Raw genomic sequence first — 27,705 nt, forward strand, 5'->3', positions numbered from 1 at the left:
GCCCCTTATGGGCCAGGTAAGGTAAGGTAAGGTAAGGCTTTGTCTTTGATTTTTCAGCTCAAACGGCGGCCTTATATACCTCTTACAGTAGATGAGAATGTGAAACTGAAACTCAACAAACTAACTGAATTTAGTTAACAATCCTAATTACATTTGTACACTTGTTTGACTTTGGTCAAATTAAACAGCTGTAGATGAATCCTCTATTACTCATTTTATCTTTTTCCTTTTTTTTTTTTTCTCTTTATGTTTCTAAAGTTCTGCTGCCTAATTGGAATGATAGAAGCACGGTTTCTTCTTCATAAGCTTTGAAAAATTATGTAATATAGATTGGGTGTTAGAGCTTTACTAGGGGATATTATTAACGACTTTAGTTTGATTAAAAATATTTCATGAACGGTCTTTTTCATATGGTTTTTATTTTCAACATATGATTTTTATTTTCTACATTTATTATTATACATTTGATCCCTTTTCTATATTGCTGGTTTTATTCTCTGTCAAGAAATAAAGAGCCCAATAAAATGAAACAAAATCATGTTGTGCAAGGCAGATATGAACCTAGCAGTCTAACACTAATAATTTTGACACATAATTTACAAGGTAATGTTCATACAGCGCACCTTAAATTTTCCTCTAAATACAACCCTGGTAAAAAAAAAAGAAAAAAAAAAAAAAGATCATTGTCATAGATCATCATTTGAAGAAGAAGAAGAAGGCAATTGATTGTCAGACTTCCTACGGAATGGCCGGCAAGCTTTGACGCTGAGGTCTACGGCTGCTGCAAGTGCGACAAAAACAGCAGCATCCTCGACACAGGTGACATGACGCACAGCCAGCTGCACCACCAATGGAATGAGTTTATTGTTTGGAGCTTGCCACCTCCCCCCTTCCCCTCCTATACTACAACTCATCACATAACCCCCGCCACCACCGACCCCACTTGTGTCATCTATGTCTATCATAAATTCACCTCCTTTATCACATTCTATGTACATCTCTGACAGGACAACACCAGTTTCATCTCCGTCCAAAAGCAGTTGTAAGCGCAAACAAACAGCCTCATGGGATCCGCTAGTGCTTTCACGCCAGGCCTCAAGCCGCGCCCAGGGGTACCAGCTAGAGCCCGGTAGCCCTGCCAGGTCAGGTCGGAGGATGAGAAAAGCACCCGGGTTGGACCGACTGACCCGATCTAACCCGGTTGAAGGGACAAAGGGGGTGGACATGAATGCTGCTGCCACGGCAGATCCAGAGAGATCGTGTATCACCACTTTCCAACCTTTGCGAATATCGTGACTACTCTGCATGATGGTATGCTTCTGCTCACCTTCTACAGGGCCCCACAAGAAGCCGTTGGTACCATCTGCCTGAGATGCACTATATTTATTTTTCATCACCAAAAACTATTAAATAACAATAACAATAATCGAATTAAATCAGAATTACTAAAGGTTTATGGAAGTTAATTGAGATTTCAGACCAGTGGGGTCGCACCTGAACCTGCAGCTAAAGATTGGTTGCACGATTCTCCCATGCAGTTGCACTACCTGTGGGCTTAACACTGTTGCATCCTCAAATCGAAATATGTACCGGGGGTCAGGTTCGACCTTAACCTGTAAATGCAGATCCCCACCCACTTTCCCCTTTCTCCAACCTATACTAAACCATCCCTTGTGAATCAATACCGGTTTGCCTCCTGCACCTAACACCGGTTCAACATCCAGCCTAACCGTCCCAATATGATGTTTCCTGTTTGAAGACCCACAGTTAACCAAACCACCCTTGTTTTGCCTCGTATAAACTGTGATTTCAAGAGATGCATATTTTGTGGGTCGAAAGCAACCAGTTGAGCTTGGTGAGCTGAGCTTGGATTCCTCAATATAGAAAACTGCATCAGTGCCACAGCCATTGTTTTGACGATCAGAATGTAATTCGGATGAAGAAGAGATCAGTGGTACAGAGACAGTCTGAGGAGCAGAACCACAGAACCGAATCTCACACATACATGTAGAGTTTATTCTCGTGGATTGTCTAAGACCAAGAGACCCAACTGACAGTCTCACAAATGCCTGGGGATCCATTAGTGTTCTTGGTTGGGGTTATAAATCATTCTCTGTATCTTCTGATGATGCCATACTTTATGTGTTAAATCTGTTCAAAAAGATGTAACAAGCAACTTATTAATATGCAATGCAACTTGAGTTGGATTACAGTCAAAAGTCAAATCATAACAACAGCTTCAGGATTGAATTTCAGTAATATAGTATACACAGATGCACTGCAGAATAAATATATACAATTGTGGTTATTAAGGTATTTTCTTTCAAATGTCCCTTTCTTTTTGAGATAAAATTGGCATAGAAGCCACCAGCTTCCGTAATTTGTTAGGGGAAATAATATTGTTTTTAGTTTTTACACTTCCAATATCACTTTAAAATTAACTTTTACAACTTGCAAATTTGGATATTATCAGAGGACAAACAAGCCTAAAGGTTCCAAAGAAGATCTAATCTCCAATTTTTTACTTACAAAGTGCTCCAAGTATCCCCTAGTATTGGAAAAGGAAATGTCTATTAAAAGCAAACACTCAATCAATATCAGGCATAGATTCTAGTTGTTTTATTATTCAAGAAACACAAAGAGAAACAGAGGATGCTAGCAGGCGGGTTAAGTGCAACCAAATAAACCTGACCAACCCAACCGAACTCAACCTAAAAATTTATAAATTTGATTTTGATTAGTTAGCACCTGATCTGATTGTAATTAACTTGACAAACAGATCTCAGATATGAATTTTACCAAAAAAAAAAATAATAATAATTAAAGAAAGGTCTGGTAAAACCCAACCAACCTGTATACATGATTTCATTCAGGTAAATCTGTTTATATATAAATATCTAAGCAATATTATATAGTAATCTTTACCATTTTAATTTTAATTATAACTTGTTCTATAATACTGCTAGTCATGGGTTTGATGGTTTTCATAATGCGATTAATTAGTCATGGAAAAAATATGCAGTAGCCTTATTTATTATTATGAATCACATGGACCTTAGAAATTAGGAAGAAGAAATGAAAGCATATGAGAACTCATTTCTAAAAAACCATTATGGCAAAACCTCTAAACCAGCCTCTTCGCAATTAAACCAATTAAATTTACTTGTTTTTTTTTTTTTTTTCTTTTTCAAAACGTGACCTGATTTGCTTCTAAAACCTTTACTAAACCTAAGTGGCAATAATAATAAGAAAGTGGCATCCTTTGTGGTGATAGATTTATGTACTCTCTGCACACATGTACTATTCAAAGTTTCAAACAAAAGTAATCTCTCCTTTTAAGAAATGAAAAGAGCAACCAAAAAATAGTTAGTGCGCAGTGTGACAATTAATATATGCCTTAAACAAAGGGAAAACACAACTCCAGCCTCCAGGTTAAGCAAATCAACCGACTCCAAGCATGGTATTGTTTCCTTTTGCCTTTTGCTTCTCTCTCAAAAAGCCAAAAAACCAACATTAAGTAAAATAAAATAAGATAAAAATAAAACACTAACCCTCTGTCAAGGTAAGGAAGTGATCCCCACCTTCCTTCCTTCCTTCCTTCCTTCCCTTTCTTTTCCCCTTCCTCCATTTCTTCTCCTTACCTCCTTAACATACCATACCAAAATATTATGAAATTTGTGGCAGAGACGCCCTAATGTCACAGTCACGCCCATCCTATGCACAGCAGGCCCACCGCACCAGCTGCATCGTTTGGACAGCCGCAATCTTCTGTGCCACCCTCGCCACAGCCGTCATCCTAGCTGGCCTCGTCGTCTTAATCATCTATTTCATTTACCAACCGAAATCACCATACCTAAAAATGGGGGACGCGAAACTGCTTCGTCTCGACTATGACCAATCAGGCACGCTAAGTACCCAATTACAAATCACAATATTTGCGGTGAACGACAACATAAGAACTCATGCCGCATTCTACAGCGTCAATTTAGATCTCCTTTTCCATAATGTGGAGATTGCTCAACTACAGGCCCCTCCTTTTGTCGTACCCATTAACAACTCAATACCATTGGGGTATGACGTGCAGTTGACACCCATACCACTCGATTCAGGCAGTATGAGTGCCATGGACTCTGCTCTCAAAAACCGGCAGATACCGTTTTACTTGACAGGTAAGGCCAGGACCAGATGGCGGTTAGGTTCCTTGTACTCCTTTGGCCTCTGGGCCCACCTGTCATGTGAGATGAATTTTTTCTGGCCGAATGGGTCTACCGCTAGTATGGAATGCAATTCGGGGTAATAAGTAGGGAAATTTGTTTTCTCAATTTAATTAGTCCAAATAGGAGCAGATTAATTAGTATGAATAATTGCTATACTTGTTTCTCTTTATAGATTTTTTAAAAGAAAAAAAGAACTGTTGTAGAAATGAACAGAAATTAGAAAGAGAGTACAAATTCCATTGTTACGTTTGTATTTTATTTGTTTATTTATTGATATAGTTTTAAGAATTGTTCTGATTTTGTTTTCATTTGTGGTTCAATTTATAGACCGACCATAATTTGCTTTTGAGCAAAACTTATCATATCTTACATACTTTTTCTTCCTTGGAGTTGCACTTGCACAACAACAGATCGATTGATAGAAAAAGATGGAAGACATGTGCATACGTACCTTATTTTCTTCTTTCTTTTCTTTTGGTCACCAAAGCAACTCCAAATTGGAGATACAGTTCCTTTCGATATCTTTGATGTTCAAAAACTAGATTTTTTTTTTTTTATTCCTCCTCGCTTTTCAGCACAGCTTCTGGATTCTTCTTTTTCTAACTAAAAAAGAGTTTGAAAGTGGAAAAGCTCACGTTTTTTCTCGAAAAGAAATTTTCGATTAGTTCATAAAGAAACAGATTTTAGATTAAAATTGAAAGCGCGGGAAATCAACAAAACAAAAGCATTATAAAGGAAGGAAGGAAGAAGCAAAAGAAGGGAAGGGAAGGAGAAAAAGGCACTCGGTGACGGTGAGAAGTAGGAATTAGGAAACAAACAGATACTTATAGTTCTCCAATTTCTTTATTTCTTTATTTATTTCCACCAAGCATTTCCCATTTCCAACTTATCTCAAAATTAATTAAACCGATTACAAAATAGCCCGGCAAATATTTAAATTATCAACTAAAGCCCCTACAAATGATTTTTTAGGCCAATGACAAGGATTGCGTTGTCTGAAATCGGAAGGACATTTATTGGATTTTAATAATCTGAAGGTGATTCTGTAAAGTATACATATGTTATGGACTTATGGGCCTTTTGGCTCTGGCACATGAATCATGATAAGGAGAATGTATTAAATTAAATTAAATAGAAGAATACGAAGAAAATTTCGGTAAGATGTAGGACTAAGGAAAATAACGAGAAATGCATAATTGGAGACAGCTGTAAGGAAGAAAGATCGCTTTCTGACAGAAAGGATTGATAGAGAAAGCAAGCTGCCTCTCTCTCTCTTTATCTCCGACTTCTTAGTGGCTAATTTTGTGGGACCATCTGATCTACCTAATGTCAAATTTTAAATTAGTTCTCACTGGTTTGGCTGTGTGCCACTGCCTCGGTGCCGATTTTTTTAAAAATATCTGAAAGAAAAATTAAATTATTAATAATAATCAGGTTTTTGAAAAAATTTTAAAAATGCTCAAACCGTCTCAAAATTCGGCGGTCCGGAATTTTAATTCCTAACCGCCCCAAAATTCGGCGGTCCGGAATTAAAATTCCAAACCGCCAATAAATTCGGCGGTCCGGGCCTATATATACCCCCAAATAGCTGTTTCTCTCTCCTCACAATTCATTTTCTCAAAATCTCACTCTCTCTCCTCCCCACCCGAATTTCTCCTCTCTTTTCTCCTCTCTTCTTCTCTCTTCTTCCAATTTGCAAGTAAGTCCCTATATTTTTTTGAAATTTCATTTGTAGTGTAAAAAAGTTGTAGATTAGTCCAATTATGTTAGTAAGGTATCAAAATTAGTATTTTTTTTTTAGTTAGTTGAGTTAGTGCTAATTAGTTATAATTAGGATTAAATAATTACGGTACCAATTTAGTGGTAATTAGTATCAATGTAGGTACTAAAATATTTGTAATTAGTGATAATTATGGTACCAAAGTTAGTTTAAATTTTATTTTGGATTATTTAGTCCAAGCTATGATCGTAATTAGTGTTAATTAGTGGTAATTAGTGTTAATTAATTACGGTACCAATTTAGTGGTTATTAGTGTCAATGTAGGTACTAAAATATTTGTAATTAGTGATAATTATGGTACCAAAGTTAGTTTTAATTTTATTTTGGATTATTTAGTCCAAGCTATGATCGTAATTAGTGGTAATTAGTGGTAATTAGTGTTAATTAGTTATAATTAGGATTAATTAATTACGGTACTAATTTAGTGGTAATTAGTGTTAATGTAGGTACAAAATTAGTTATAATTAGTGATAGTTGAGTATATTTGAGTATATTTTAGCATATTTGAGTATATTTTTGTCGTAATTAATGTATTTTAGCATATTTTACCGTGATAAGCGTATTTTAGCATATTTTAGTATATTTTGCCCGAATAACATGTTTTTTTAGTATATTTTGCCCAAAGAACAATTTTTTTTTCATATTAACGTAATTTAACCAATTGTAGCATGTCTAATTTTTTTCCAAACGTAGGATGGCTAGGGGACGACCTAGGAGACCACCACCACCCGACCATACTGATGATCCCATTTCCGTGGACAGCACGGAGCATTTTAGTCCATTATTATGGATACCTCATAGTGAGCATCGAGTCTCACTGGCATCCCGAGAGGTACTTGATTATTTTTTCCTTTCTTTTTTTAAAGTTAAAATTTTTGCTAATTGCTCATTTTTTTAGGTTTTTATGTTGTTTTTTTTTTCAACACAGAGTCAGGACCCCCTAGAATGTAAGAATCGGGCATACGGCATGCAGTACTACTCTCTGATGGACCCGTATCTACGAAATTTGGGGTTGTACCATTTGGTCGATATTTTGGAGACGGAGAGCAAGGCTACCAATGCATCCCTCATCCAGGCACTAGTGGAGCGATGGCGCCCCGAGACGCACACGTTCCACTTCCAGTTTGGAGAGATGACAGTGACTCTCCAGGATGTGAGTGTCCTTTGGGGTTTGCCCATCCAGGGCATGCCCGTCGGTGGCATATCAGACTCCACTGATGATAAAACGATTAATGCCACCCTTGCAGAGCTGTTGGGAGCGGAGCCAGCTATACGAGATAATGGCGGGAAGTCGAGGTTTCATGTGAGGAAGACGGCACTGCGAGCTCTATTCGCCAATCGAGGTCTGCATTGGGGATCCACGGAGCAGGACATTGAGAGGTACTCATATAAACCATTATATATATTTATTTTGTACTATATTTCATACTAAAAAATGAGGTGCTCCGTAATTTCGACATTATAGATACACACGGGCTTTCGTGATGGATCTATTTGGTTCTGTCATGTTCGCTGATTCGAGCGGTGATTCCATCCCGATTATGTATCTGGAGCTGTTGCGAGACCTTGGGACGTCAAGAAGGTACAACTGGGGTGGGGCTGTCCTAGCACATCTTTACTCCAACTTGTGTCGTGCTTGCAAAGTCAGTATATTATTGCTGTGTTATTTTGATTATTTAACTTGTCATGTAATTATTTTCTTATTTTAATTATTTAACTTTTTCCTGACGGCTAATATTCTTCAAAATACAGCCTAAAAGTAAGCAGATTTATGGACCGACACTTCTACTGCAGCATTGGTCATGGTCACGTATACCAGTGGCTGTTCCCGTGCTGAATGAGCCCGATGATGCATATCGCCCGGCATTTGGCAAGAAATGGTACGGAGATCACCGCTATGTTAACCAGCCTCACGGAAAGACAGTAGGTATCAGGCTAGTCCGAGGTCAGTTGCAGAGTTTGGGTGACACGCAGGTGAGCTGGACTCCGTACAGTGAGTTATACGATGAGGGGAGGCTGCCGCAGATTGTATCGGATGATGAGGAGATGTGGCTCTACAGGGGTCCGTTGGTTTGCTTCTGGATAGTGGAGCACCACTATCCAGACCGGGTGCTCCGTCAGTTTGGACTACCTCCACTCATCCCCGCAGATCCAGACATCCTGAGATCTATCATCATGGGACTACACAGGTACGTACAAGTTATGTTTTTCTTGCATTTTGTACTTAATATTAGTTGTTGTCTTTAAATTGAATCTAACATAATAATTACAGGATAACCCACGGTAATCATAACAATAGAGATTGGAGTACGTATTACCTGGACCACTACAACAGAGCAGCGAGCATGAGTGAGAACTTGTGGCAGATGTCTGAGGTTGGTGAGATGCAGTTGCAGGGGCCTCCCCTACTGCGATATCAGGCTTGGTGAGATGCAGTTGCAGTTGCAGGGGCCTCACACATCTTGATTTCAGCTGTCAGTTCTTCAGTGGATAAGATCACCCTCTTTCCTTGGTGCTCAATTACCAACTTGCCCTTTCTTAAACTGAGCTCTAGGTCTATGTTGTAGATCCAATCAATACCGAGGATGATGTCATATCCTTGCATTTCTAAGAGTCGGAGATCCGCCTCAAATTGATGCCCTTGCAATGAGAATGGAACCTTCTCACATAGGGTACTAGTTGACATTTTCTCCCCATTGGCAACTCGAACTCTTAATGGGCTGATCCTGATTGTGGTAAGATTGAGATTCTTCACTATGGCTGGGTTTATGAATGAATGAGTGCTTCCTGTGTCAATTAATGCACAAATGGGCATCTCACTAACAAAACCTTTAAGTTGTAAAGTTCTGTTGTAGCTCGAATTGTGTGGGGCACTGATAGTGGTGATAGTATGCTGCTTTTCTTCGTTAAATAATCCTTCTCCAATGACTTCACTTGTTGGAACTCATCTTGATATTTGCAAGCTTGAAGGTCATCCTCATCTTCAGCATCCATAGAGTGAATACCTCTATTACCCCTGTTACACCTATGGCCTTGAAACCATTTCTCGTTGCATCTGAAACACAACTCGAGAAGCCTATTCTGTTCATTTGTCAAGTTGGCATGAGGTTTGGCTGGATTGGTTTTGTTCAACACTGGTGCCTCCCTCCATTTCTGAGATGCAGGGTTAGGTGGTTGAAAACTACTTGCTGGCTTGACCGGTCTAGAGAACTGGTAAGATTGACTTTTGCTGAAACCAGACCTCTCATCAGAGACGATGTTAGCTGTCTCAACCTTTAAAGCTACATTGAAGGCTTCATTCAAAGTTTTAGGTTTGAAAAGGGTAATGGTGTTTTGTAATTCCTCTCTTAACCCACAAATAAAACTCCATACATAGAAATTTTCATGGTTGATTCCTGTGTCAGCTAACAATCTAACCTTTGCTTTTTGGTACTATTTTATATATTCATCAACCGAGCTAGTCTGGTGGACATTCTTGAACTGACAAATAGGGTTAGATTTTGTTCTTGTTTTGAATCTCTCAAAAACTGCATCAACAAGGATTGACCATGGTGGATTTGGATTCTCAACCCTAAAACAAGAATACCATTCTTTGGCATCACCTAAAAAATGCCTTGATGCCAATCTAGTTTTATACATTTCAGCCATTTGATAGATTTCAAAATAGAAATTGCTATCCTCTAACCAATCTAAGGCATTGGTACCATCAAAGGCAGGGAAGTCAAATTTTGGTACAGAACCACCTTGAGACTGGTTAGTGTGGTGATCCTGATACCGGTTTTGATAATCTTGGTACCGACTTTCCCTTCTTGGGTTTTCTGGCGATTCAATTTCATTGTTGGGATGGGAATGTCTGTGATTAGTGCCATCATCTCCTCCTAGTGATGTTATGTGTGTCGAATTACTCCCAATCCCAGCTCGATTCGATTGCCCAGAGATAACTCGATTTTGCTGTCCAGAGATGAAATCCCTCAGCATATATGTTAAAGCATCCACCTTTTTGTCAAGATTATCCATCCTTGTATCTCGAAGCTGGAGTGATGCTTGGAGAGAAGATGCGAAGTCTTTGGCGAACTTGGCAAGTTTTTCATCAATCGCCACCATGTCCAAAGGGACTTCTTCTTCTGATTGGTCGCTGCTTCTCAACTTCGGCATCTTGCCGGTTCTTGATCTGTGAGTCTTGCGATTTCTTCCCAGCTGTGATTCGCTGGCGCTGATACCACTTTGCAGCGATCTCAGGCGTCAAGCACAATCAAGAAGAGATAAATCCAGGAAACCCAAACAAGAGAATCAATTGGATAGAATTACTAACTCGGAGCTACGAAACCAGTAATGAGAACAAGAGAGAAATTCTTTGAAATGATTATATTTTTTGCATAAAAAGAATCCATAGATACACTGCCTATTTATAGGCGACCCTGTTACATTTGGAATTAATTAAAATACTAATGTAAAACTTCTAATTAATCTATATTCGCCTACTGGGGCTCCTTTTCAGCGATACAACCAACTAACGGATCTTTCAAACTTAACGGGTATCCATTATCTTTTCCTTCTCCTTTATCTGAGTTGTTCTCGCTTCCAACGGTTGACTCCAATTCAATTTCTAATCGCGACAACCAGAAAGAGTATCACCATCACGGATTCCATCATAGCACCACTTGCATGCTTAATTTATACTTTTGTTGCATATATGTTGTGTTAACATTTCAGGATCAAGTAAAAAATATTTTTACGAAATGTCAATTTTGTCCATCTTTTATTTTTGTGGGTTAAGCAAACTGAAAAATTACCTTGTAGGGCAAGAGAGGAGATCAGTACAGTTGTGCCAAGTAATGATCAGCTCCAACATCAGAAGTTGTGCTACCTTTATCAGCACTGGCAGTTGGACCTGGCGTTGCTTATTTAGTAATGTAGTGGAATTGTATGCTAATTTGTTATATAAAGGTATATTAAAAACCTATGTTTGATATGTTAGATTTAAATATTTGATATGTGAGGTTTAAATGTTTCGTATTAGATATTTATATGCTTCACTTTAGGTTATTGTTGATATGTGAGGTTTTCAAATAAATTTTTAACTTAGATTTAAGGTTTAAATGCTTGGACATAGTAATTTAAATTGTAGACATATGAAATTTAAATGGTTGAGAAGGTAGATTCCAAGGAGTATCAATATTCTAGAAGGTTGATGTGGTCAAAAGTGTCAGCTGTAAAAAAATAACTAAGATTTAAGTTTTGACGCTTGACCGTAGTAATTTAAATTGTAGACTTCAGAGTTTAAATGATTGAGAAACTGTGTTCCAAGAGGCATATCAACCTTCTACAAGGTCGTCGTGATTAAAAGTGTCAACTGTTAAAAAAACAACATATATTTGAGATTTAAATGGTACAACGTAGTAGATTAAATGGTAAAAATTATAGGTTTAAATGTTTAATAATTGAAATTGTTCATGGCTTTACTTTTAAAAAACAACGACTTAAAAATAACTCAAAAACATCTCTTCATGGATCTCATTTGAAAGAAAAAATTGAGTACAAAACGTTCAAAAAAATGGACGAGAATTATCAAAGAAAAAAAAATTAAGAGTGAGTAAAAAGAATCTTTTTTTAGCTTGAAGACAAAAGTAGTTGAGAGTTAAAAATATCTAGATTTAGAATTTAAATGCTTATAAATAGACTCTTAAAAGCTTCCGAGTAGCATTATAAATAATTATAAATAGAGCTTTAAATTTTTAGATATGAGTGTTGAAAATGAAAGTTAGATATTAAGTAGTTGAGGGACTAATTGAGAGATTTAATTTGGAGTAGAATTATCAGGCCTCTAAGATTTGATTGTAATGGAGAATTCCTAATTACGCTGTTAAAAAAAATAACACAATTTAGAGTTGGTTTTGTTTTTAGGATAAAATTGGGAGTTGTTGTTGCGTGGTTGTTTGACCTTCCCATGTGAAATCGGTTGGGGGGCGTGGGGCTCGATGTAGCTAGGTTTGTTGCCACATGGACATGGTGAATTGGTGATGGTACAATTTAGACGACAAGGGAAGGGAGTAGGGAGGGTTTAGGCTAGCTTAATTCATAAATATCGGTAAAGACTAAAGCGGCGGCCGTACCGTACCGTACTGCCACTTAACGTGCAATAGATCGATATTAAACATAAAACCACCGAACACATGTTATCTTATCACGCACGGTTGACGGTACGGCCGATTAAACCACCTAACACATGTTACCTTATCTTCAAAAAATTTAAAATCCTCCACTCAGTCTGTCACTCTTTATTTTTAATATACATTAATATTTTTATTTTTACAATTTTAACAATTAATTAAAACTGTTTTACATTATTTTTATGGATATGTATTTCTAGACCGAGTTTTATATTGCTTAAAAAATTTTTATCCATTTTTCAAAATAGATAAAAAAAAATAGTAAAAACAATAATATTTTATTTATTTTAAAAAATAATAAAAATATTCTAAAAATATAAATTTCGGTTTGCAATTACATATTCATATGTTCATCATATTAAATGGTTTGGATCAACGTACCGTTAGAATTTTGAAAAACAAAATATTGATACATATAACAGACCAATTCGTGTTATGCATAGTACCATAGATTCACTCAAAATCCTCGCATTATCTTATCCGTAAGTTTAAATCCAAACAATATGATTAGAATTCAAATAAGCGGTTGAATCGAAAACTTTTGTGCACAACATTTCTTTAAAATTCGTACAAATATATAATGAACAGATGAGATTCAAACTCGTTGTTTGAGGTACCTTAGACGATAATAGTTCATCTTAAAAAATGACACAAGTTCGTATGCAACATGCTTATCATGATCAGAGATGGAGTCTTATTTTCAAACTATAAGAATCAAATATATATAAAAAATCAATCACATAAAATAAAAGGCAATTGCCATGATATAATATATATATCCATTGGGCATTCATTAGCTTTGAGCCCATTATGGGAACACATATTAATTATAGTATATATAGGCCCGTAAATATTTTCATATCCTGGCCTGCGGCTGGCCTTGATCTTATTCTCTTCTCGAAAAAAAAAAAGAATATTTATGCGTGAAGTTTGACATGGCTTCCACGCAAGCATAGCAAGGGAAGAAGGAAAAGCAACGCACCCCTAGGCCTAGCCTGTTCATCCAAGGAGCCTCAGCCTCAGCCTAGAAAGAAAGATGCCAAATTTCTGTGAAATGTTTGCTTGCTTCAAAGCGAATTAAACCCAAATATAATAATAAATAACCATCCAATATCCTTAAATTCTGTTGCCTATTGAATATTGATCACACACCTGACACCTGACACCTGACACCTGACACCTGGACCGTCAGATCAGTGTACGTCAAGCGGCCTAGCTACATCACTTCTCACGAAATAAGGATTAATTCCAACACAATTTTCTGTGTGGTGCTATTTTAGGAAGCTGTTAGAAATTTAGAATCCGTAGCCGTACTACACACTTCAACTGCACAACTTAAGCCACACGGAACCACACGGCACAGAAAAAAAGAAAATGCTCATCTTCAGTTGGCACTAGAGTATTAATTATACCCGACAAGGGTATACCCTACCCTACCCGTCCGTGTTCGGGTATGGATCGGGTACGCGGGTACGAGCAAAAAAAGGACTGGATCGGTTTTTTTGAACAAATACCCGACCATACCCTACCTGATCATACCCATACCCGACCTTACCCGTACCCGACTTTACCCTACCCGGGTACCCGTACCCTTATACCCGACCCAATAATTCAAACCCCAAATTCAAATTCCCCCCCCCCCCCCCCCCCCCAAATTCAATTTAATTTCTGTTTTTAAAATTCTGTTTTTTAATTTCTATTTTTAAAATTCTGTTTTTATTTCTGTTTTTTAAATTCTGTTTTTATTTCTGTTTTTTAATTTCTGTGTTTTAATTTCTGTTTTTAAAATTCTGTTTTTAAAATTCTGTTTTTAATTTCTGTTTTTAAAATTCTGTTTTAATTTCTGTTTTTTTATTTATATTTATATTTTATTGTTTTAAAGTAAAAAAAAAAACATAACAAAAACAGAAGAAAAAAAAACAGAAAAAAAAAACGAAAACAAAAAAACAAGAAAAAAAAAAATACCCGTACCCGCCCTACCTGTACCCGGACCGCCCTACCCGTCAAGGGTACACGAGTACGGGTATAGGACGGGTAGGGTATGGTTTTTGAAAAAAATACCCGACATACCCGTATACCCTAGTACCCGTCATACCCGTACCCGAGACGTACCCGTACCCGTGCCCGGGTATACCCGGGGTACCCGTACCCGCCCGACCATTAATACACTAGTTGGCACTTGGCAATTTCATGATATAATTTTTTTTTAAACCATTAAACAACATATCTATTATTATTAATTTTAAATGATATATCTATAAAAACAATTGAAAGGAACGGATTCAAGTAGACTCCTCTCGTGACTTGGCAGACTACGACGCATATATTAGAGCAGACTATTCCTATTCCTATTCCTATTGCAAAGGGAGAATTAGAATTAGAATTAGAATATAACAAAAAAGTAGAATTGAGGTGGGAGAAAGAAAGCACACACAAAACGACGAGGAATTAAGGTCGAGAAGAAAGAGAAAGGGGAGGCGGAGAGCATAGGGATCGACGATGAGTTTCCAAGATCTAGAGGCGGGAAGGATCCCAGCGGCGCAGATGAAGAGAGGCGGCGGAGCTCCGGCGGGGCAGACGGCTTCTCAGGCGGTGGCCGCTGGTATCTTTCAAATCAATACCTCTGTTGCTACTTTTCAGAGGCTAGTTAATTCGCTTGGTACGCCTAAGGACACTGCCGATCTCAGAGACCGATTGTATGTAATTCTTCCTCATTTACTTTACTTTGTAGTTGGGAATCTCAAATTCCTAAGTTATTAATCTGGAATTTAATTAATCATGTCAATAATTTTGGTTTCTCAGTACTTCCTGATGAATTTCTGGTACATGGAACTATTCTAGTGCTAAGTTTGAATTACTGTTCCATACAGAGAAAATTCAGCTCGAAATTGTAGTCCCACTTCCAGCACTTGTGCACAATTTAACTATGTACACCAAAAGACAAATCATGTATGTGAGTCTGTCTGAGACAGGCTTTAACCTTTGGGCCGACTTTACTTTGAATTTTGTATTTTCTAAATCCCAATTTGGTGGGGGAAAACCAATTCTAGGAATAAAGAAGTCTACCATTCAACAGAAAAAGTAAGCTGGCACATAATTTTGAATGAGAGGTAATTAGAAAGAAAAACATAAAGAAGGCATAATACAGAGGGACAATAAAATAAAAATGCAGGCACAAGACGAGAGCATACATAACAGATCTGGTAAAAGATACTTCAGATAAGCTGAAACAGGCGAGTGAGGCGGATCACCGCTCCCAAGTCAGTGTAAGTGCTGTGTTAATCCTTCAAATGCTTATGTTACTTCAACATCAAAGAAACTCTTGGTGTTTAGTTATTTATTGATTGGATGTAGGCAAGCAAAAAGATAGCTGATGCCAAGTTGGCAAAGGATTTGCAAGCAGTGTTAAAGGAGTTTCAGAGAGCGCAACGGCTTGCAGTTGAGAGGGAATCTGCATATGCTCCTTTCATCTCTGCTTCTTCTCTCCTTCCCTCTAGGTCTCTATTCTTCCCCTTGTGTTGGAGTAATTTACAAAAGAGATCCTAAAGTATTGACTTCTTTTCTGCTGACATTCTTGCCCAGTAAAGTAGGGTCCTACTTTTTTTAATTTGGGCCGTTGATCTAAAATGGTCAAATCAAATTCACATCAAAACACCCCTTGACCAATGTCATTATGTTCATCCTGTCTATGCATTTTTAAATTGGACAGCCAATCTGAAAAAGCAGGCTCTACTTACCCTTCCTAGTATAAAGCAGATACAGGCGGCTAAAGCATCACCCATTTCTCAGATTTGAAAGTTTATGTGATAATCTCTTAACATTATATAAACTATACTATTTTAGTACTAGCATCTGATTTCAGTCAGAAATGAGTGGGAATAGTACTCAATGCTAACAAAAATATGCATAATTTGACTGAAAAGATATCTCATCAAACCATTTTTTTTATGCCAGCATCTAGCAAACTCTTTTTTTTTATTTTTTTTATTTTCCGTTTTTTAACTGGTTGGAAAGAAATGATACAAATTTGAGGGTTTGTGCATTGATGAGCTAGAACTGTGAACTGTGATGGCTGGAGAGGAGAACTGGTGGTCCATTAGGGAGAATTTCTGAAAATTTACCGCGTCTTTCAGCTAGTTTTTCTGGCTGCTGTCCAAACGATACACCCTTTGTGAAAGCAGATATCCATTATTTATTTGTGGCTTTGCAGTTATAATGCAGGTGAGGTGGAAACTAGTTCTGATAAATCTTCGGAACAGCAGGCTCTCGTCCAATCTGCAAGGTATTGCTCAGACTTCTCTCTCTCTCTCTCTCTCTCTCTCTAGTATATATATAGTAAGAATGGTAGCATTAAAATGCCAATACTTTCTAAGTAATTTTTTGGTTTTTATTATTTTTCTTGTGGCGTGGTTGTAGACAAGAATTGCTCTTTTTGGATAATGAGATAATCTACAATGAAGCGGTGATAGAGGAGAGAGATCAAGGGATTCAAGAGATACAGTATCAGATTGGTGAAGTCAATGAAATCTTCAAAGACCTTGCAGTTCTTGTCCATGATCAAGGCGCGGTGATTGGTACTGCATTCTTTATCACTCTATCTATGCATCTTCTATTGTACTTATTCCTTACGCAGGAGTTACAGGAATCTCAAAGAAAAATACAGTAAGATATGTAAAATTGAAATTGCAGATGATATTGACACCCATGTAGAGAATTCTGTTGCAGCAACTGCACAAGCGAGAGCTCAGCTTGTCAAAGCTGCAAAGACTCAGAAATCATCCTCCTCTTTGGTAACCCCCTTCCCCCTCCTGTTTTCTTAATAAAGGATCTTTATCTTTTGCAAACATAGATGCAAAGATGAGAACTACAACAAAGAGAAGCCTTGCATGCATACTATTGCCGTAACCCTGCCTGAATAAGTAAAATAATCCATTGCAAGTCCTGTATAGATCCCATGTGCGTGCAACAATAAACCTGAACTAGCCTAAACGGGTACTGATAAGTTTTGATATGCTGTGAAGTGACAGCAATATCAAATATTGGAGCAATTGATATTAGTTTATTCTGTGAAGAATTTTTTTTGTCACGTTTTGAGAGCTCGAATTATTTATACTGCCTTAAATTGCAAGTATCATATTATTCTCCCAAACCCCAAAATTTTCTACTCCCATCTTTCCCATTAGTAGCTCGTGTTGCTTGTGAAATTAATCTTCAACTCTAAAATAGGGAAAATTCAGGTTTGATCCTTGAACTTTCCTAAAAGAACCAACTTAGTCTCAGAACTTGAGATTTGCACCAATTGTGTCCGTGAACTCTTGAAAAAGAAAAAGAAAATGTTAGTCATGAAATTATAGAAAATGGCCGAAGTTGGTCTATGAACTTCTATCTGTACAAAATCGGTTCTTGAACTTCCAACAAGAAACTAATTTGGTCCTTGAACTTCTCGAAATAACTAAACTAGTTCTTAACTCAAGGATTATCTTAGTTCTTTACGCAAGTTCAAGGACAAATTTGGTGTAAATGAAATTCCATGGATCAACTTGGCTTTTTGGGCAAGTTGAAGGACTAACTTAGTGCAAATAAAAGCTTGGACCAATTCGGTTCTTTTGATGAAGTTCAAAGACCAAAGTTTGAGTTTTTCCTTTAAAATAAGATAACTACAATTGTATGCTGCCCCACACACGCTGTGGATACTATCTATTAAATCAGTGGGGAGCTTTGTACAAGAGAAAACTTTCTGCCTTTTATTTATATTATTATTGAAATGGTTTAATCTGAATTAAAGTTTCAGTTTTTAATCAAATTTAACCAAACAAGTGATATTTGGCTAAACTCGATACTTCCAAGTTTATAATGAATAGATTTAAGATTTTTTGAGCCTTTGGGGAGTATACATATCACATGCAGTTTTTGAAGGGTTGTAATTTGACTCCATGGAATAGTATATTTGAAATTCTGCCTTTTTTCTTTGGAAGTGTCAAAAATTCTGCCTTAATTGTAATAACACTTTCTCATTTCTGGAGCATCTTATTCGTGATTCTGCCTCTATTGTAGTAACACATAAATTTTATAAAATTTAATGTAGATATGCCTGCTGATGGTGATATTTGGAGTAGTGCTACTCATTGTGATTATCGTCCTTGCTGCGTAAAACACAAGGGGAAAAATATATATATATATATATATATATATATATATATATATATATATATATAGAGTACGGCTAACGCGCTTCCTCTAGCATATGGGCCGAAAAGCTTCCGGTAGAAATTTGAAATTTCAAAATCTAAAAAGTCGATCTGAACCGTTCATCTCCTTCTCCATATTAATATCTGATTGGAGACCAAATTTTACATTTTTCTGAAATTTTTTACTATTTATTAAGCCACTTTGAAAATCGTTGATCCAACGGTGGCTTAACAAAACAGTAAAACCATTGGATCAGCAATTTTCAAAGTGGCTTAATAAATAGTAAAAAATTTCAGAAAAATGTAAAATTTGGTCTCCAATCAGATATTAATATGGAGAAGGAGATGAACGGTTCAGATCGACTTTTTGGATTTTGAAATTTCAAATTTCCACCGGAAGCATTTCGGCCCATATGCTAGAGGAAGCGCGTTAGCCGTACTCTATATATATATATATATATATATATATATATATATTTTGAAGGGCTTTATATGGTTTACTCTAAGAAACCATCTATTGAAAACTTGGGGTTGCCATAAGGAGCTAATTCAAATGTTGTTGTATAAAATGTGTATGCTTGTTTTAAAGAATATCATCATATGCTACTATTATTATTATTATTTCATTCATGTATCTATCTGTATGTGTCCGAGTATGATACATAGTTCAAAATCATAGAAATGATGACAGGTAATTTGTCTTATTGTTTAAATGTCGTTTTTGATCGTTCATCTATCAACGTGTGAAAAAAATATGGTCGAGGTGTACCACATTCTTGACGAAATAAAAAAAAAATGGTCATAATGTAGTTACAGTAATTGCAAATCAACTTCACCGTTGATTTTGACAAGTCCTTGCTCTGAGAGACTGTTCCTGATTTCACCGAAGGGACATGTTACCTGAGCAAGCATACAAGGATACAACTTTACATTGCTTAGCTCGCATCTCTATTTTTTCGGATTGGGGATTGGGGATTGGGGTTTGGTATCAACGAGATAAGGAGTTGATTGAATCTTGTATTGAGAAACATGAATAGAACTAGGCTGTTCATCAAGTCTTTTTGTGAAATCAACTCTAAAATCTATTAGATTAGCTTCAAACAACGAATCTGGATTGTTGAAATTCATCTACCTTAGGAGTGATGTGTTTATATGCGAAAATTTTAAACGCTAGAGATCAAGGAAAAATAAAATAGCCAACGCTATCTAGTACAGCTGGTTAAGGCATTGGCTTTCTCACGGGAGAGCAGGGGCTCGATTCTTCAAACAACGAATGTTTAATATTCTCTTTCTTTAAATTTTATGGGCCAAATAGGCCTTGTAATGAATATACATTAACAAAAGAAACGACATTAATTAGTAATTACAGACTTTTCTACAAGAAGAGAGCTTGACATTCTTCAGACCTAGCCTCTCCTCTCTTGTCAATTATCATTTGATATTTAGATCATATGTTATTTTTGTATAGCTTACTTTATAATTTTGTGCGTACTAAAGTTAAACTGACCGTTAAATAATTAACTCTCAATCATAGATCACGGTGATACATTTTTTAAAAGAGGAACAATTTCCATATTCATCACTCACATTTCTTTGCATAAATTCTAATATTTTAAAGTACTACCTTTCTACATTTTTCATGTAGGAAACTATAGCGATATAATGTCAAAGAATTAAATATAACCATTAATTGTATGAAACTAACTGATTACACTTTATATAATAATCCATACATTGTGACATGATGGGTTTGTATTCACCAATATCTATCCACATAATTGACTTAATATCTTATTAACCAATTAATCCTTCACGTGAGGTGTAGGACTGGCCACACAATCGCCAAATGTCGCAATGCCATGAGGTGTGGCAAATGTTAGGGGAAAGGTCACGTTGGCAACCACTACAAGAATAAGGTTCTCAACCCGGCGGCCTTGCCTTATTGGAAGACTGCAGTGAGGAAGCAGACTCCCAAGCAAACCAACGCTACCTGCTTTGAGGAACTTCTCAAGACTCCTTCCCCTCTGATGGCTTCCACCCTACTTGCTAACAGACCCAAGAGATTGCACTTTTTTGCGGAACAGGACACAGCCATGAAGGAAGAGCTAGCCAAGCTGGATAGAGGTGTGGTGTTCAACACCCACGGTAGGGAATTGGAGTTCACCCCCCAAGATGTTGCATCATTTGCCACCAGAACTGGCATAGTCAGTAAGGAGGAAATATCCATTGGAATTTTTGCGAGGGATCGGTTCCTTATCATTCTGCCGGATGGCATGGCTCAAGAGACCTTTATCAGAGCGACTAGTACTTCTCTGTGGAATGCTGGATTTACCTTCCAGCCATGGTCGGCAATGGATGAGGGTTCTCTCTCGCTCCCAGAGTTCAAAGTCCTTATTGACCTAACCGGTCTGCCTCCACATCTGTTTAATGAGGAAAAGGTGGCCAGAGCTATGGACTGCATAGGTGTATTCCTAGGGTCTATCCCATCCAAGAAGGTGGCTGATACCTCCACCATGGCAGTAGTGGTAGCAGTGGATAAGGTAGAGAGAATCCCTGAGGAGGTAGCTATCCACGTCAATGGTGTTCAGCACATAGTTACTCTAACCACGCACAACTAGCTGAGGTCTCCACTATACATGGCGGCTGACTTACCTAAGCCCAAGGAAAAGTTCTCAAAGCCGTCACCAGAGGATATAAGACGACATGACACTGGCTCTGAGCCTTTCGCCATCTCCAAGTCAGTGTTGCTAGAAGTTTGCAGAGGAAGAGAATTGTCTTCACTACCAGCTGAGGTGCAATAGGTGTTAGCCCAGATCCCGGGGGTGGAGAACCTACTCAAAGATAACAGGACACTGGCGGTCATGGGATCCGAATCAATGGCCACTGGCCAGGTGCATGATAGTTCTCACACACAGAGATCTCAGATTGCTACGCCACAGGAAATCAACAAACCCTTGCGACATAGGGTCATAGGCGATCTGAAGTCAGGGGAAAAAAGGAGTGAGGCCAAGGACAAGTCGAAGGACTCGCCACAACCAATCCTCACTATCCTACAACGGTCTTCTGCCTCCCCTCTGATCCCGAGGTAGAATATGCTTGCAGGAGAAGGTTCTATGCATCGTCCTGGGAAAGAACCCGCTACTGGACAAGCTGAGGACGTGGGGAACAAGCAGCTGTCAAGTCAGGAGCAGACTGGCCCCATTAATGGACACGTCGCTGTGGCTAATAGAGATAAAAAAGGATCTGAAGCGGGCCCAAGTCCCTTAAGGCCCAAAGCAAATGACAAAGGTCCAGCCCAGATTCCACTTAAGGGGACTAGATTTAAAAAACCTTCTCCAATTAAAACTAGGCGAGAACGGGCTAAAGAATCGGCCCAGAAGACGAGTTGGGTCGAGAGTGACCAGGGATTTGTCCAGGTCAATGTGGAGTATAGCCATCTGTCGGCCCTTGGAGCAGGGTGTGGCATCCTGACGGACCAGGTGTTACAGGCTTTAGATGATGAAAACTTACAGAGAGTTCACAATCTGCTAGACAATGATCCTATGTCAGGAATGGAATTAGATGTGCAACATGAAGGCCCGGACTTGGTATGGATTTTGACTCGTAGGGGGAGTTTAGTGAGACAGAGGCTCAGGAGCCCAACCTCTAGTGCTCATATCTGCAATGCAGGGCTGATTGATAATCCCCTCAAGAACAGGAAGTACACCTGGTCTGACAAACGCCCCGAACCAAGGTTCACTAAGATTGATAGGATCTTTTCTTCGCATCACATCACTTCTACATACCCTGTCGTGACTGTTGAAGCCCTTGAAGTTTTGGTGTTTGACCATGCACCTATGCTAATGAAATGTAGAGGCCTCAGACAAAGGAAGAAGCAGCCTAAAATGGAGTATTTTTGGTTCAGATACGACATCCCAAAAGCCATAATACAGAGGATTTGGTCGCAACAATTAGATTTATCCATTCATCGATTTCATGCAAGCACCACTCTCCTGCATAAAGCCTTAAAAGATTGGCAGAGTAAATCTTTTGGGATTATGGATAACCAGCTACAAGAGTGCAAAGATACAATCTTGCGCCTTGACAGGGAAGAAGAGAGAGCTCCTTTAAACCCAAATGACTTTAGGTTAAGGGTGCAAATGAGAATCAAGGCTTATGAACTAGCAGCTATCATTGAGGAAAATTGGCGACAGCGTTCGCGCTGTAATTGGTTGTCAATAGGGGATCGTAACACTCGTTTTTTTCATGCAATGGTGTCGTCACGGCTACGAAGGAACTGTTGGGTTTTGTGGAACGGTTCAAACCCATTTAATTAGCTTAAGCTGCGGAAAGAGTAAAACAAAAATTTTTACATCTAACTTAAGCTACGGATTAAATGAATCAAGAAGATTCGTTTAATCATATTTACAGATCTACTCCATAATTGATTTCCTAAAGCATTAAATATATTTACAAATTAAATAAATTAATATAACAATTTATACCTTGATTCCAAATCTTAGTTGGAATGCAGACCGAGCGAGTAGAGCCTCACCAGGGATGGAATCAACTCGCAGTATCACACGTGTGATACCTCTATTGGTTATCCACCAGGACTAACCGGAGAGCGATTTACTTCTTCTGCCAGAATTACCGTAAACCGCAGAATTCTGCAGAAACACTATTCACCGAAATAGGGACAGATTAAATATATTTAAGACTCCAAGTTATTCAGTTTCACTTAAAAAGCAAAACACGAAATACCGCAGAGTTTGCAAAAATATATTTTTCCGAATCTCGTAATAACTGAAATCAGGGAAGAGAGAAAAACCGATTAACAAAGTAATCAGATTAGCATGTGAATTAGCAAGTTTTCTCTCTACCCTCACCCCTCTATTTATAGTGTTTTGAGGAGGTTCGCAAAAGACCAAAATACCCCTCAAAACAAATCTATTTACCAAAAACCCTTGACACCTCATCCTTTAATATGTGAAAAGACCAAAATACCCCTTCCACACCCTTCCACACTCTTCTCCATGCTTCTACACCCCTAAGGTGTCATGCAAGGTGGCATAGGTGTGAAATGACCATTTTGCCCTTGGCCCATTAAGGCATGAATAGTAAAAGGCTTTGATTTTGGGCTTTGACTTTGGGCCTTTAATTTTAATTAAGGCTTTGATTATTTTGGGCTTTTAAACCCATAATTCAAATCCATAATTAACAATTAAAATTCCAAATCATATATATATAATTGTCATGTACAATTATATTTCTTTTCGGTTATTGTTCGGTAACTTTTATACAATGTAACGTGTACGTTTATAAATTAACCGTTGTTTCTGCTTGTCATTCTAAATGACATTTATAATTTAATTATATCACGTATAATTAATTATAACCATCTTAATATTAATTATAATCAATTTATAATTAATCAGTAAGATTCTCCGAGTAGCTCCTATATGGTGTGACCCAATAGGATCTGTGTTATGTTGGTAAACAGAGTTAAAACTGTTTTAACTTCTGTTAGTCATGGGTGGCATCTGGCAACACATCATGACCATCCAATTACACAGATGATGCTGTACTGTACAATATCACGATCCAGTAAACAATTTACTTGTGTCAGTTCTTCTGTCTCATAGCTATCAGATCAGTTTTAAGGTAGATATGTGTCATCCTTGTTAACTGTATCTTTTCTTGATCTTGAGTAGATTATCAAATATAATTACTCTTGTAATTATACCGCATGCAGATAATCTAACTCTATCAAGGGGCCCAGTGATGCTATAGCTCGTATAGAGATACGAGGGACAAGTAGTATTCTTGGTAGACTATCACTTCCTCAGCTAAGTTATACATATGGGAATGCTATCGTTATGGCTGCTTTTTACGGACAGCGTTAGATAACACTCACTCATATATATTTCTTAGTGGGAACGATAAATACCTCATACTGTAGAACTTTGACACTGAATGAAAACATAAATGACACGAACACAATTCTATTTAATGTTTCATTCGGGGTCTGTCAAATACCATGTTCCTAGAACATGTATCTATGTGATTAAAATGACATCTCGTGTCAGGTGGTTTGTAAAACTTAACCATCTTTTAATCCACATACTAACCTTATAGCGGTAATTAGTGTTCCTGCTAATTACCTTGGTCAGTGACCTTTTAAGAGTATATATTATCTATATTATGGAGTTTCACAATTTCAGTCATGAACTCGAAATGATCCACAAATGCAATAATACTCAAGGCAACAAAATGATATATAAATAAACATTCAATTCATGAACAAAGCTTTATGATTAATTTATCGTATTATTGACTTCTAGATTATTACAAACTAACAGGATCTTGGTGCTGAGGGTAGAAGCAAATGGCAGAATGATAACTGATCAAGCGGAAATCATGAAAACTTTCACCTGAGCTATGCGAAACATCCTGGGTACCTCAACTTAGACTCCACAGTTTGATGCATCTGCTTTATACCCGAACAACCCGGATTTACAATCCCTTCAGTAGCCATTCACTTTACAGGAAGTTGAGGTAGCGGTCAAACAATTGGCAAACAACAAGGCATCTGGACCGGATGGCCTCCCGAACGAGTTTGTCAAGGTTTATTGGCCATATGTAAAGTTGGAGATCATAGAAATATTCAGAGGTTTTCATAACAACTCTATGGACTTACTGCCTTATAATGTTGCAAACATTATCATGGTGCCAAAGGTGGATTCACCAATAACCACATCCGATTTTAGTCTGATAAGCGTGATAAATTTGATCCCCAGGCTCATCTCTAAAGTACTAGCAAACCACCTAAGGCCAATCTTGCCGGATCTTATCTCCCCCTTTCAAACAATGTTTATGCATGGGAGGAAAATCTCAGAAAATTTTGTAACCACACGAGAGTTGCTGCACCATATCAAACAATCCAAGAAACAGGCAATTTTCGCGAAAGTTGACTTCCAGAAAGCATTCGACTCTGTCGAGTGGGACTTCTTAAGGAATGTCATGATTGCACGGGGTTTCCCGAGCAAATGGGTATCTTGGATCCTAGCAATCTGGTCCACTTCATCATCAAGAGTGTCTAAATGGTGAAATCTCGGCTACTTTCATGCACAAGAGAGGTCTCCGACAGGGAGACCCCTTATCTCTTATGTTTTTCGACATTGCGGTCGACGTTTTTCAACAAATGATACAGAAAGCTAACTCCATCCCACCCATACAAATTTTTGCGAAATTATCGGAGTCGATTATGGCGTTGCAATATGCGGATGACATGGCCATACTAGCAAAGGTAGACTTGACAACCTTGATCACGTTCAAACTGGCCTTAAGGCTCTTCTCATCCATCTCAGGCCTACAAGTGAACTACAACAAAAGCCTATTTGTCCCTATCAACATTGCTCAGGGAGAAATTGAAAGGGTCAGATCAGTCATGGGGTTCACCCAAACAGATTTTCCTGTGGTCTATCTTGGAATGCCTTGGACCATTAAAAGGCCGAGTCGGGACCTCTTCATTCCACTTGTTGAAAAAATTGAGAAAAGGCTTGAAGGTTGGTAGTCGAGGTTGATATCCCGAGGGGGGAAGACTTCAATTGATTCAGTCGGTCCTTTCAACTCTTCCCATTTACCATATGCATTGCTTTCTCTTGCCAAAATGGGTGATTTGAAGAATCAACAAGGCGCGATGGGCTTTCCTTTGGGGTAGCTCTTCGTGGCCACTCAATGGTAACTCCTTGTGTAATAGGCCACTAGCTTGCATACCGAAGGAATGGGGGGGGGGGGGGTTTCCAGATTTGCACATTAGAAATATATCCCTAATTCTAAGATGGTGGTGGAAGGGTTATGTGCAGGAAGAATCTCTATGGTCGTCTACCATCATCATAATTAGATGGCAGGGAGAATTTCACGTTGGTCCAAGGATATGGGCAAAAACAGGTTCTTTCTTCTGATCTCAATTGCTTGGGGTTAAGCACATATTCAAGTGGTCAACCAAGTGGGTAATTGGTGATGGGTATAGTATTTCATTTTGGTTCGACAACTGGAATGATGGGGCATTAGCACAACAAGGGTCCAGGCTAGTTGCCACTCACTGCTTTATCACTTAGGGAGGCCAATGACAGATTTCAGCTAACTCAAACTTTAGATTTCAGTGAGACAAATGATGTAATTCGATGAAGATGGTCTTCCTTAGGGTCCTATACTGCTAAATCAGTGTATTCTATGATGCTGGCAGCAGGAAGATTCAGGTGGCAATTCCAAAATACTTGGACTTATTGCATACCACCATCGGTTAGAACTTTCGTTTTCCTGCTGTTAAAAGGGAAGATTCTAACAAAGGATGTCATGCAAAGAAGGCACTTCCAGTGTGACTCACTGTGTGTGATGTGTGAAACGACATACCACCTTTTGTTCACCTGCTGCTATGTCAGAGCAATCTGGTGGAATTAAGGGACTCAGTACAAGAGACATGGTGGGCCTCCGAGAATTTTACAAGGTCAAGTCAGGCAGCTAGAAGATGGCCGGTTCTTTTTAGTTCTATATGTTGGTTAATATGAAAGCAGAGGCCGGAACTTGCGCATTTTTGAAAACAAATCCAATGGGGTGGATGTAGTGGCAGGATGGATAGTGCATGAGGCGTCCCTTTGGAAAAAACATTGTAACAAGGGGTACAACACTCAAGGTAGTGTATGATTAGGCTAGTTGTAGGAATAGGGGTTTTGTCATGAGAATGCATGGCTTGCATACATATATAGCACTGTGGTGTGGAATTGTATTGGTTTTGATGTACCCTATTCACTCTGATTAAATATTAAAACTCTGGCAGTCTCTGCCCGAATTAAAAAAAGAAGAAGAAGAGAGATTTGTTCATGAAAAAGTTTAAACTTGATCATTTCATCGTACTTAAGAAGACAATTGTACCTGGTTTAATGATGCTGTCAATGCCACGTATAATTAATTGAAGGTCAATATCGGTCATATATTTTTTATTTGGTGCATTTTTTCTTTTAATTGGCAAGATATATATGTTCTTCACTGCACATGTTACATCACATGGTTTCCTTCTGACTCAGCATTCACTCGTGGTAATAAACAATATGTGAGCTGTAATATTAATTAAATGCTACATACATTACTTATACAATTTAATTTGTACATTAATTAATTTGAGATTTTGACAACCACCATCAAATAAATATTGTTCGGTCAGTAAAAGTTGCCGTCACGTAGTTTTTGTATGACTCAGCATTCGCTTTTTTATTTATTTTTTTCGTAATAACCAACAATTTGAGTACGTAATTGTTGCATACATCAGATATTTTTGTCTTATATTTATCAACTTTATATTTTAACTA

General features: G+C 37.9%; 4 protein-coding genes across 5 annotated transcripts; 3 read left to right on the forward strand and 1 right to left on the reverse strand.

Annotated features, from left to right (window-relative positions):
* Window positions 1–510: 510 nt before the first annotated feature.
* Window positions 511–4,966, reverse strand: ASG1 (nuclear factor 1 A-type protein (DUF1005)). Of its 2 annotated transcripts, none has more exons than XM_078323054.1 (3): window positions 4,669–4,966; window positions 1,495–2,151; window positions 511–1,377 (listed from the first exon to the last, which is right to left on the reverse strand). In XM_078323054.1, exons 2-3 carry the CDS (start codon window positions 2,079–2,081, stop codon window positions 687–689), a joined length of 1,278 nt encoding a protein of 425 aa, XP_078179180.1. In that variant the 5' UTR covers window positions 2,082–2,151; window positions 4,669–4,966; the 3' UTR covers window positions 511–686. The 2 variants fall into 2 exon arrangements, with proteins under 2 accessions (XP_078179180.1, XP_078179179.1); XM_078323053.1 differs by lacking the exon at window positions 4,669–4,966 and adding an exon at window positions 3,552–3,694.
* LOC144573628 (NDR1/HIN1-like protein 13) lies at window positions 3,695–4,297 on the forward strand. The gene has a single exon (XM_078323407.1). It carries the CDS (start codon window positions 3,695–3,697, stop codon window positions 4,295–4,297), a length of 603 nt encoding a protein of 200 aa, XP_078179533.1.
* A 1,725-nt stretch (window positions 4,967–6,691) lies between the features above and the next one.
* LOC144573629 (serine/threonine-protein phosphatase 7 long form homolog) lies at window positions 6,692–8,426 on the forward strand. Its single transcript, XM_078323408.1, has 5 exons — window positions 6,692–6,829; window positions 6,926–7,377; window positions 7,463–7,640; window positions 7,750–8,186; window positions 8,270–8,426. The coding sequence occupies exons 1-5, from the start codon at window positions 6,692–6,694 to the stop codon at window positions 8,424–8,426; spliced, it is 1,362 nt and encodes a 453-aa protein (XP_078179534.1).
* Window positions 8,427–14,567: 6,141 nt separating this feature from the next.
* On the forward strand, window positions 14,568–19,068 carry LOC144573313 (syntaxin-23-like). Its single transcript, XM_078323061.1, has 7 exons — window positions 14,568–14,863; window positions 15,340–15,433; window positions 15,522–15,664; window positions 16,378–16,449; window positions 16,584–16,741; window positions 16,857–16,957; window positions 18,253–19,068. The coding sequence occupies exons 1-7, from the start codon at window positions 14,667–14,669 to the stop codon at window positions 18,316–18,318; spliced, it is 831 nt and encodes a 276-aa protein (XP_078179187.1). The 5' UTR covers window positions 14,568–14,666; the 3' UTR covers window positions 18,319–19,068.
* The last annotated feature ends 8,637 nt before the right edge of the window (window positions 19,069–27,705 follow it).

This window comes from Carex rostrata, chromosome 21 (assembly GCF_964058835.1).
Source record: "Carex rostrata chromosome 21, lpCarRost1.2, whole genome shotgun sequence".
Classification (NCBI taxonomy): domain Eukaryota; kingdom Viridiplantae; phylum Streptophyta; class Magnoliopsida; order Poales; family Cyperaceae; genus Carex; species Carex rostrata.

Bases quoted from the DNA above. Each gene is read 5' to 3' on its own strand.
- LOC144573628 (XM_078323407.1), top strand. From the start codon at position 3,695: ATGTCACAGTCACGCCCATCCTATGCACAGCAGGCCCACCGCACCAGC.
- ASG1 (XM_078323054.1), bottom strand. From the start codon at position 2,081: ATGGATCCCCAGGCATTTGTGAGACTGTCAGTTGGGTCTCTTGGTCTT. The intron at 1,378-1,494 runs GTGCGACCCCAC...AAATAAATATAG, and splicing joins ATCTTTAGCTGCAGGTTCAG to TGCATCTCAGGCAGATGGTA.
- LOC144573313 (XM_078323061.1), top strand. From the start codon at position 14,667: ATGAGTTTCCAAGATCTAGAGGCGGGAAGGATCCCAGCGGCGCAGATG. The intron at 14,864-15,339 runs GTATGTAATTCT...ATAAAAATGCAG, and splicing joins GCCGATCTCAGAGACCGATT to GCACAAGACGAGAGCATACA. The intron at 15,434-15,521 runs GTAAGTGCTGTG...GATTGGATGTAG, and splicing joins ATCACCGCTCCCAAGTCAGT to GCAAGCAAAAAGATAGCTGA.
- LOC144573629 (XM_078323408.1), top strand. From the start codon at position 6,692: ATGGCTAGGGGACGACCTAGGAGACCACCACCACCCGACCATACTGAT. The intron at 7,378-7,462 runs GTACTCATATAA...TCGACATTATAG, and splicing joins ACGGAGCAGGACATTGAGAG to ATACACACGGGCTTTCGTGA. The intron at 7,641-7,749 runs GTCAGTATATTA...TTCAAAATACAG, and splicing joins ACTTGTGTCGTGCTTGCAAA to CCTAAAAGTAAGCAGATTTA.